Here is an 11,214-nt window from a genome sequence, read left to right on the forward strand (position 1 = left end):
ATACATTACGGTATAAATAACAGTTTGAGAAGTATTGTTGTACATTACGGGGTAGATAGCAGTTTGAGAAGTCTTGTTATACATTACGGGTAGATAGCAGTTTGAGAAGTAATGTTATACATTACGGGATAAATAACAGTTTGAGGAGTATTGTTATACATTACGGGTAGATAGCAGTTTGAGAAATATTGTTATACATTACGGGTAGATAGCAGTTTGAGAACTATTATACATTACGGGGTAGATAGCAGTTTGAGAAGTATTGTTAAACATTACGGGATAAATAACAGTTTGAGAAGTTTTGTTATACATTACGATATAAATAACAGTTTGCGAAGTATTGTTATACATTACGGGATAAATAACAGTTTGAGAAGTATTGTTATACATAACGGGTAGATAGCAGTTTGAGAAATATTGTTATACATTACGGGTAGATAGCAGTTTGAGAAGTATTGTTATACATTACGGGTAGATAGCAGTTTGAGAACTATTATACATTACGGTATAAATAACAGTTTGAGGAGTATTGTTGTACATTACGGGATAAATAACAGTTTAAGAATTATTCTTATACATTACGGTTAGATAGCAATTTGAGAAGTATTGTTATACATTACGGGGTAGATATCAGTTTGAGAAGTATTGTTATACATTACGGGGTAGATAGCAGTTTGAGAAGTCTTGTTATACATTACGGGATAGACACCAGTTTCATTACATTTACGATTGTTTAGTAATTTGGCTGTGATCTTACTTGATTTTAAGGATAGATCTTTCAGTTTTCGTTCGTCTTCACACGAATTGAAGTGACCTATTCTTCTGTATCCCTTGTAGCGGTACCGAAGGTCCAGCGGCAGCACGTGGAGGAGGCCCCGCGGCGCCGCGAGCCGGCCCCGTACACGTTCTGGCAGGAGAGCAGCGAGACGGCGCCGGCCTTCACGTTCCAGCTGCGGCCGCGCGTCATGCAGGCGCGCGACACCTGCAAGCTGCTCTGTTGCCTGAGTGGCAAGCCGCCGCCCAGCGTCAAGTGGTGAGTGGGGGTGGGGGTGGGGGTGGGACAGGTAGCCCCATACAAGTTGCGGGCAGGAGAGCAGCGAGAGTGTCATTTATCCGGAGAAAACGTTAAGTCAAATCAAAATAGCATTTATTGTAACCATTACCATAATATAATAAGACAAAGAACAAACATACTTAAGTAATAGTAAAGTGTGTTCTTCACTAAACTGTATAAAAAAGTGCGATCAACACGTCTTCAAATGAAACAAAACTGCCAAAAGACAGTCGTAGACTTCAACCATCGTCATCGTTATAATGCTACGCATTGCGAAACTAATTTATTAACATTTTAAACTGCGCGCACGCAGAGATTCAACATGCGCACAGTTTCACAAAATTTGCTACAAAATCAAATTACATTTATATTTCACATCCTTTACATACTTTTAAAAATGTACAGGGGGCTGAATTAAATGTTAGTTTAAATGTAATAAAAATGTACTGTGATTCTACACAACTGCTTAATATTGATGTAGTCAATTGATAACAAATCACAGCCAGTCACCGATTATTAACAAGGCGAGGGTAGTTGGGTTAAACGTCGTATAAACAACATCTAAAACTAAGGCACGATACGTACGAATTCGCCACGATTCAAAGGAAGGCGGAATTTTATACAGTTTGAGAAGTATTGTTATACATTACGGGGTAGATAACAATTTGAGAAGTATTGTTATACATTACGGGATAAATAACAGTTTGAGAAGTATTGTTATACATTACGGGATAAATAACAGTTTGAGAAGTATTGTTATACATTACGGGATAGACACCGGTTTGTGAACAATTCTTATACATTACAGGGTTGATAGCAGTTTGATTTATAGTTGCCATTTAAAAATTAAATGCCAATAAAAATTTTTTGGCAACTATATTTATTGCCATTGTTGCTGTCGAAACAGCTAATTATCCACAAAAATATTAAATCAAAATTGACGTCTGACAATAATATTAACCTTATATTACCAATCCAGGTACAAGGACAAACGAGAACTGTCCAAGTACGACTACGCGATGACGAACTCGGACGGTGTAGTCACAATGGAGATCATCGACTGCCGGCCCGAGGACAGCGGCAAGTACTCGTGCGTCGCGACCAACGTGCACGGCACGGATGAGACCTCGTGCGTGGTTATTGTTGAAGGTAAATATCAAACTACCCACTTTTAGAGATTTTTTTTTTTAGTTTAGGCTGTCCAATTTCCATTTCATAAAACTCTTGTGTGAAAAAAATATTTTGAGGTTAGGTTTTTAAGTGTCTATTTTATTTTATTAAAAATATTTTATTCAAATTGGGGGTGTGGCAAAATGTTGTGAAATTAGAAAAAAAATGCTGATTTGTTTAATATCAAAATTCTGAAATGATTAAAAGTCACTTCTTTAAAAAATTGGACAGATAAATTTTCAACGTTAAATAAAATTCTTGATATGGGTATTGTTAAAATTTATTTCCTGTTTAATCCATACTAATATTATAAATGCGAAAGTAACTCTGTCTGTCTGTCTGTTACTCAATCACGCCTAAACTACTGAACCAATTTGCATGAAATTTGGTATGGAGATATTTTGATACCCGAGAAAGGACATAGGCTACCTTTTATTGCGAAATATGTACCACGAGCGAAGCCGGGGCGGACCACTAGTCAGAAATTAATATCGTAAAAATTTTGTAAATAATTAAAAAAAATTGTTCATTTCAATACATTAAATATCTAAACATTTTAGTATCCTATTTTAATTTTTCAATCTATTATAAACTTGATTCTACACAAAAAAATTCCAAATGTGCAGGCGAGGTGGTAAGCGCAGAGCAAGCTGCGCTGGCGCACAATTTCCTCCACTCCGGCGAAAGGCGATACATTGAGAAGCCGCTCAAACCGGCGCCTACACCCATCATTACTAAGACTAAGGTAAAATATTAAATAAATAATACTTTTCATGTCATCTTTTTTGTTGTATTTGCTTTGGTCAGGAGATGGATCTTAAGAAATAAAATTAAGATTTACAGCATTTTTTTAAATACATAGAAAACTTAACGGCCATTTAACTTTCAAGTACATCTATCGTCTCAGCTATTTAATAATAATAAATAAATAAACCTGTACATCTGCAAAGTCAGTACGTCTGTGTTGTTAGTTATTTAATAATTCATTATTCATTAATAAATGAATAATCAACAGGTCACAATCGACCCGCCAAGCAAATCGAGCACGGTACAAAGGCCGAAATATTCGCCGCAAACTTCGGTAGAAGCAGGCAAGAAGAAATATGGGTCTAAACTCGGAGACTCAGATTCGACTTCATCTAGATCCAGGAGCGCTACTAAGGAGCTAGTTTGTAAGTATACAGTTAATTAATAAAAATGTGGAGATTTTACTTATTTTAATTATTAAAATATTTTTTTCAGGTGTTATAAACGTAATGATTCTATTTTTTTAGTTAACTATTTTGTTCTGATTTGAGTTGTGTAAAAGTGAAGTTTATTGCATTTTTTTGCTTTGAAACTATTGAATGAATTTGGATAGTGTTTATTTTCTAGGTTAGATTACATTAGAACGTTAGCTTTGTTCAATAAAGAGACAACATTACATAGAGATTGTCGATATAAGATCTCAACTGCCTTCTGAGGGGGATAAAATATTACTTTATACCTTAAAATTTATTATTTTGAAAACTTTTCCACTATCTGTGCTATAAGACGTTGCTTTGACGTTTGCGACAACAGTGATCCTACAAGGGTTCCGCTTTTTCCTTTTTGGTTCAAAATCACAACTCTTTCTCTTCTCCGAAAGACTGACCGGGTGGCTTAGTTGGTAGTGGGCCTGCCTTCAAAGCCAGAGATCGTGGGTTCGATTCCCACCCGGGGCAAATATTTGTGTGATGAACATAGATGTTTGCACTGTGTCTGGGTGTTAATTATCTACATAAGTATTTATTAAAAATTATATATGTATGTTTATCAGCCATCTGGTTTCCATAACACAAGCGAAAGCTTAGTATGGGATCAGATCGTGCCGTGTGTGAAAATTGTCCTGAAATATTTATTATTTATTTATTTATTATTCTCCACTAAACATCTCTATCTCTATCTCTACAGTACCAGCAGCAGATTCGTCAATGTGCGCGCCATCGTTCGCCCGAGCTCTGCCAGACACTTGTGCCGCAAGAGATGGAGCTCCCCTGCTGCTGTCTGCCGCAGTGCGGGGCGACCCTGACCCCAGGGTCGAGTGGTTCAAGGATGGACAGCCTCTACACTCTTCTGAGGTACGTATTTAGTACTAGATTTCTGTCCGCGGCTTCGCCCACGTTTTCAAAGAAAAAGACGGGTTGCACTCCGGGAGTGCCGGCAGAAGTGAAAACTTGATTATTAACGTTGAGCATGTTTGATATCCATCCGTCTTACGCTTTTTCGATCAGGTCACGTGTCCTGACGCGAGTTTAAAATTTTATACCCATTACAGAAAAAGTGCTCAACGCCGCTAAAGAAGTTTTCACTTCAAAAACCCGCATACTTTCCTGTGGAATTTCCCGGATAAAAAGTAGCCTATGTCTTATACTGGGTGTTCAGCTACATACCAAATTTCATTGCAATCGGTTCAGAAGTATTTGCGTGAAAGAGTAACGAACATTCGTCCATCAGCATTTATAAAATTAGTAGGATTTTTGTCAAAATTTCCATGATATGCTTTTTCTGAGGTTTCCTCTGTGTGCAACTATATTGAATTGTAAATATTTTGTTCAGGTGGTAGACCTCAAATACAAGAATGGAGTAGCGTCCCTGGCCATCAACGAGGTGTTCCCTGAAGATGAAGGAGTATATTCTCTCAAGGCGATCAACAGCCAGGGGGAGATGGAGACCAAGTGCAAAGTCTCTGTTAAAGGTAGGATTATGAATAATTATGGTTTTTTTGGGTAGGAATTGATTTTGGCATGGAAAATGTGGAAAATAAATATTGAGAATTCAGAAATAAATTGGATAAGAAGTTTGCTTTTAGTTATTTTATCAGAATAAAGAAATTATAGTCTTGTTTTATTGCACTACATGGTAAAAGGTTTTGATAATATACTTTCCGGGCATATTTTGATATCTTTGTTTCGACAAGACAGGCAGTTCTAATTCCAATCTAGACAATTTATACCTAAAAAAAAGACGGGTTGCACTGGGGGAGTGCCGGCAGAAGTGAAAACTTGATTATTAACGTTCAGCATGTTTGATATTTTGGAATGGTATCCGTCTTACGCTTTTTCGATCAGGTCACGTGTCCTGACGCGAGTTTAAGATTTTATACCCATTACAGAAAAAGTGCTCAACGCCGCTAAAGAAGTTTTCACTTCAATAACTCATTTTAATACCATTTTCTCCCTTCAGCAGCAGCAGACAGTGCAGCAAGCGCCAAGTTGGGCGACAAGCCGCCAAGGATCGTGGACCACGCCGTGTCGCAGATTGTGAACGATGGCGACGCTGTCACACTGTCCTGCAGGTGAGATTTGTGTGTGTGTCTGTCTGTAGCGTGGAAATGAATGGGCTGATTTGGTTGGAATTTGTATGAATGGTGGATTAGATGACTTGGTTGCTCACTTGTCTCTTTAGGCTTAAGTTACTACGTAATAATATGCATTTTATCGCTTATCATGTTCTATTATACTTTGTTTTAAGTGAGTTATGACTTAAACATAAATGACTTAAAATTTTTACTAAACTTTTTTTTATTATCACCTAAATTATGATTTATATAATATAATATATAAAACATGTTAGTTATATCTAAATGAAGACATACAAAATATGATATTAGAAAACTGAACAGCCTGTTGATTATTTGTATGTAGTAATCTTTCAAACTACATCAGTTAAAAGGATCAAAATGACGAATTAAAATATCCAATGATTTTGCAATATTTTTAATACAAATGTCAAATTATCTAGGATAACCGGCGCAGAAAGGTTCGACGTGGTCTGGCTGCACAACAACAAAGAAATCAAACCGTCGAAGGACTTCCAGTACTCGAGCGAGGCCAATATTCACAAGTTGCACATCGCTGAGATATTCCCTGAAGATGCTGGTAAGCTTTCAGAATCTTTTGAAATAAATAATGGAGAAAAATCTTAGTTTTTGTCCAATATTTTTCTACAAAACACTCAAATTATAATTAGTTTTGTAAAAGGAAATGGAGGGAGATCATACAGTTTGTTAGGAATGATAGAATATGGGAGGTATTTGTGCATATAAACTAAAGAACAGTTAAATAGATGAAAATAATAAATGATAAGCGTGGATAACATTTTAAATTAAGTTTTAAGGATGGTCAAATAAAAACAAGACCTAAGTCCAGTCTGCTTTAATTTTCTATATTCTTTTAATTATTTTTTATTAATGAAAATGCTTTCTCAAATTGCTTCCCGAGAAATTGAAAAGTTACCTATTTTTATCAGTATTTTTTTTATTGAAACGAAGTTCGGTGAATGGGGTCTAGACAGAATTAAAACAATAATCTCTCTCTCTCTCTCATAGAGCTTTTCATCTGGGTGTGCCTTTCCAAGTTTGTTTTTTACTTTTTTTTTTAACTAATCATCAATTTCATCACCAGGCGTGTACACGTGCGAGGCGTTCAACGACGCGGGTGAATCGTTTTCCTCCTGCACCCTCGTGGTGACGGTCAGTGGGGAGACGCAAGTGTTGCCGCAGTACAAGATGTTCCCAGGATCCGCCACCGTGGTGACCGGGGAGCCGGCCGTGTTCACCGCGGAGCTGGATAAGGTGATGATGATGATGTAGTGATGAGTGTTGTGAAGGGTGGTGATGGAAATAAAGAAATAAGTGTCAATGATGAACCTGTTGTGTTTACTACAGCTGGATAAGGTGATGATGATGATGATGATAGTTGTAGTGATGATGGAAATAAAGAAATAGGTGCCGTTGGTAAACCTGTTGTGATTACTGCAGCTGCAGGTTACATAGTTCGTTTGAAAATAGAGAAGATTATGTAGCGTAAAAATATCGTACTTCTATGTCACTTCTTACAGTTACAATGAATGAATATTATTCTGTTAACATTCTAGTTTTTGTTCAACGAAAAAGCTAGATTGATTTATTTTACTCATGTGAATGTGAATTATTTTAAATTTATCTTAGAAATAAATAAAAGATCTGTGTATCACCGCAGTAAGCTTTTTTTACTTAAAATACTCACTTATAACGGATTCGAGAAAACCCTTTTTATACTGTTTTGAAATAAATACTAATATTCCATTATCCTTACAGCCACCACTCCAGCTCCAATGGTTGAAGGACGGCAAGCCGATCGACGAATCGTCCACCCGCTACAGGTTCACTATGGAAGGCAGCTCAAAGTATAAGCTTGAGATCGCAAGCGCCTCTACAGACGACTGCGGCCAGTACTGCGCACGCGCAGCCGGCTCCAAGGGAGATGCCCTTGCTGCTTTCTGCCTCAACGTCGTCGACAACTGATCGACATACAATACGAATAACAATGGACCCAGCGAAACACCTTGAGACACCCCAAAGCTTTTTGCTATCGAAAATTTAATTTGAATGATCGTAACGACTATAAAATACGGAGTCAAGGGATTCGTTTATTTATTAATTTAAAATATATCAAATATATCTATTATTTATTAATTTATTAAGTAATTTAAGTGTTATACCCTATCGAATGCATATTGTGAGACGACGTTCGGAATTCGCGTTTCGCTCTAGTCACTAAATGTTTATTTATTTATCGTCCTCGTCTAACAGAATTCGCTTCTGGAGATTTAAGCTTGAAATTAATAAATGCAAGTGTTGATGTTCGAACCTGCGACCCTTTGCCTGCACTCCGCTGCCACCGCGGGGTGTGGTCGACCCGGTCGGAGGGAACATCGACATGTCTATTTTTTACTTTGTACTATTTAATTGTAAATAAATTAATTTATATCATGTGACCGCATAATTTATAAATAAATATGTATACTTAAAAATACAATTGTGTTTTATTTACTGCTTCCTTGAGAAACTTCAGTAAAGCTTTTTTATAAGTTAACATTTGAATAGTGAGGATATTGGATATCGCACATGAGATTTTAAATTGGATATTAAAGCTATTACTTTCTGTACAAAAATAATCAATTCTTGATATTAGATTCATTGCATATGATATAACCACAGGATATAACTATAAAAAGAAGTTTTCTGAACTCGATAACATTCATATTTTAGATACATATAGATACTTCTCTAATTCATGGCACATATTCTATTGTCTAATTTATAGCATGACAGAGCTTTTGTATAGCTAAAAACTGGTTGACAATAACATTTCGCCGTCAGATAGTATAGAACAAAATGATGAAATTTTACTTTTATTTACCAGCCTATAATCTTATATAAAGAAACTACTTGCGTTTCATAATTTATTACAATCTCTTATTTTAATAACTGTCTTCTGGTTACATTGATTGACGTTAAATTCAAAGTTCGAAAGATCACGGGTTCGATCCCCAATGCTGACAAAAAATATACCTAGTAGGCACAAATAGATATAATACTACCTATGAGAATCTTATCTCCAAATTTTTAATCCATACTAATATTATAAATGCGAAAGTAACTCTGTCTCACTGTCTGTCTGTCTGTTACTCAATCACGCCTAAACTACTGAACCAATTTTCATGAAATTTGGTATGGAGATATTTTGATACCCGAGAAAGGACATGGGCTACTTTTTATCCCGGGAAAATGACGAAATCCCGGAAATTTTTTTTTCTTTGACTGCGCGGGCGAAGCCGCGGTCGGAAACCTAGTAGCATAATAAAAAACCGGTCTATGTACAATGACTGATCGAAAAGATTATGATAATAAGAAGAAACTTATTTTAAATCACTGAAATACACTCATTCAAACTTAAACCCCACCACCACAATATAAACACACTAAAAATATACTCAATGTTTAAAGTTCAAGCATCTGCATTAACATTAACTTAATAAACAAAATCTATATACAAAAGTACTATTACTTTGACCGAACCAAAAACACTTCTAAAATTAATAGCCCATAAAACGGTAGCAAGGATTCGACCCTAAAGTGTTCAAAGGGCCATTAAGAGAAATTAAAAAATGGACACAAAAACCGTTGGATGCAAGAATAAAAAGTATCACATCTCATTCCATATTTCAAATTTATCACTGTATCGTTTTCGTAAACTCGAAAAGGGTATGCTTGTACTTTTTTTTTCCAGTCAGTTCGGTTTCTCATTATAAATGAACGCGCTCACTCGAATACATTTTTTAAAAATCATCCCGTTTTTGAATTTAACTCGATTCTTCCATTCTTGTTGACGGTAGTGAATTGTGGATGCGACATTTGTTTTAGCTTGTTTTTGGTATAATCTCTAGCTTTATGACACTGCTTCTTTTCATGATAAATTGATGAAAGTTACTTAGATTATTCTTGGCTAAGCTTATTGCTTATTATATTTCTGGCAAATTAGTCCTATATCTATATTTTAAACACGGATCAAGACAACGCTTTGCTGACGAAAACGTTAGCTTAGAGAGAACGACAAATTATATTATGAATAGATTATGTACATCATTTAAATAATAATGAGTGGTCACAATCGCAACAAATTGTTCTAAAAGCCCGCGGCTTTGTCCGCGTAGTTATAAGAAAGTCCTATGGCAATGAGAGGTTTAACCGTGATAAAAAGTAGTCTATATACAAAAATATCTATAACAATAATTTTTATATTTTAATTCTTGTACCCTCTTCTTTATTGATACCTACCAATAAAATACCTAAGTCTGATTAAATTATATTTATATAAAAATAACGGCGTATCCACACAACACCAAACTTAAGAGGTTGTCCTTCAACGTATTAAGCTTTTTCCTACACTACGATTGTTTATAATCTTAAAATTTCTATTATATTTTATTGTTCTTTTCCTTTGTTCTTGATAAATCTATGAACGTAGAGTGTATAGATTACTGGATTGGTTTTTATTGTTAATTATATATAATAATATTTATTATGATTTCTAATTCCTTCGATGTTACTAACCACTACAATATTGAAGAAAATACATATTAATTTCTTAACTAGAAAGTACCGTAATTTTTATAAGAAGTAGAGGTACTTATTACTATTTTGAATACTTAATTAATAATCTTCGCAAATTAAAATACTTGAATCTTTTCTTAATCTTAATCTTTCTCATAAAGAAGTACCTACCTATATTTAATTCTTTTTTATTGATTATAAAATACTCAGAGTGGTTATCAGATGCCGGTTTTTATGCGAACAAAATATCTATTACCACTTTTTACCTCAATTCTTTTACTTTTAAATATCCGTCAGACAGGTAAAGGGAACAGGAAGTGTGGCATCTTATTTTCACGTCGAATACCGATATTTAGAAATACTTTTTTTACACACTAGACATTACTTATACCCCTTAATAATTAATTATTATAAGCTTTCTAGTTGCAATTATTTCCAATTAGACTCCATACAACTTTAATACTAGAACGCTCCGATAAACAACCCGTCGTCGTGCACGAAGACAGAAACATAAAAACATTGAAACGTACGAGCCTGATAATTTCCGATATCAACAAATAGTCGATGAAGAGCAACAAAAATAAAATCGATTCCGCCGCGTCATTTCACTCAACTCTACACAATAAAAATAACCAGTCTTGAGGATTTCATATTTTAAAATATGTTTGAGTTTTGAATAAGTGGTTTGTGCTGAGTCACGTTCTGTGTTGTTTAGTGCACTGTGCCCGCCCCGCGGCGTCGCTTGATAGACCTCATTGTTTCTGCTATTCTTGTTTAATGAAAATCGCTCGATTCCAACGTGGCTTGTTGAACGTTTTTTAGAGAATTGATTAAATTCGTGTAGATTGTAGATATTATGGATGTAACATGAGTTTAGAGTGGTTAGATGACGAAGTATTTAGTAAAAGTTATCTATAAATTGAATAAATAAACTAGGTCTTTAAGTAGGTATACTTAGTACTGAAGCAATGTAGGTACCTTACCTACATTATGTACAGCATACCTCCTTATATAGCACTAGCGGTCCGCCCCGGCTTCGCCCGTGGTACATATTTCGCAATAAAAGGTAGCCTATGTATTCGCAATAAAATTA

The 11,214-nt window shown here is 35.3% G+C and overlaps 1 protein-coding gene across 17 annotated transcripts in view; it reads left to right on the forward strand.

Moving 5' to 3' along the window:
• bt (projectin protein bent) overlaps positions 1 to 8,043 on the forward strand; it is a 156,533-nt gene extending 148,490 nt beyond the window's left edge. For 16 of the 17 annotated variants that reach the window (XM_089710305.1, XM_089710316.1, XM_089710304.1 and 13 more), the window contains 10 exons: positions 838 to 1,033; positions 2,034 to 2,203; positions 2,851 to 2,969; positions 3,240 to 3,396; positions 4,157 to 4,323; positions 4,802 to 4,940; positions 5,429 to 5,540; positions 5,987 to 6,123; positions 6,649 to 6,818; positions 7,323 to 8,043. In XM_089710305.1, coding sequence (XP_089566431.1) covers positions 838 to 1,033; positions 2,034 to 2,203; positions 2,851 to 2,969; positions 3,240 to 3,396; positions 4,157 to 4,323; positions 4,802 to 4,940; positions 5,429 to 5,540; positions 5,987 to 6,123; positions 6,649 to 6,818; positions 7,323 to 7,529 — 1,574 coding nt within the window. In that variant the 3' untranslated portion in view covers positions 7,530 to 8,043. The remainder of the gene's footprint in view (positions 1 to 837; positions 1,034 to 2,033; positions 2,204 to 2,850; positions 2,970 to 3,239; positions 3,397 to 4,156; positions 4,324 to 4,801; positions 4,941 to 5,428; positions 5,541 to 5,986; positions 6,124 to 6,648; positions 6,819 to 7,322) is intronic. The other variant, XM_089710307.1, reaches the window with a different exon arrangement.
• The last annotated feature ends 3,171 nt before the right edge of the window (positions 8,044 to 11,214 follow it).

The sequence above is a fragment of the Colias philodice genome, chromosome 24 (genome assembly GCF_061535455.1).
Source record: "Colias philodice isolate Cphi_HAF_F1 chromosome 24, ilColPhil1 Martin Lab GWU primary, whole genome shotgun sequence".
In the NCBI taxonomy this organism is placed as follows: domain Eukaryota; kingdom Metazoa; phylum Arthropoda; class Insecta; order Lepidoptera; family Pieridae; genus Colias; species Colias philodice.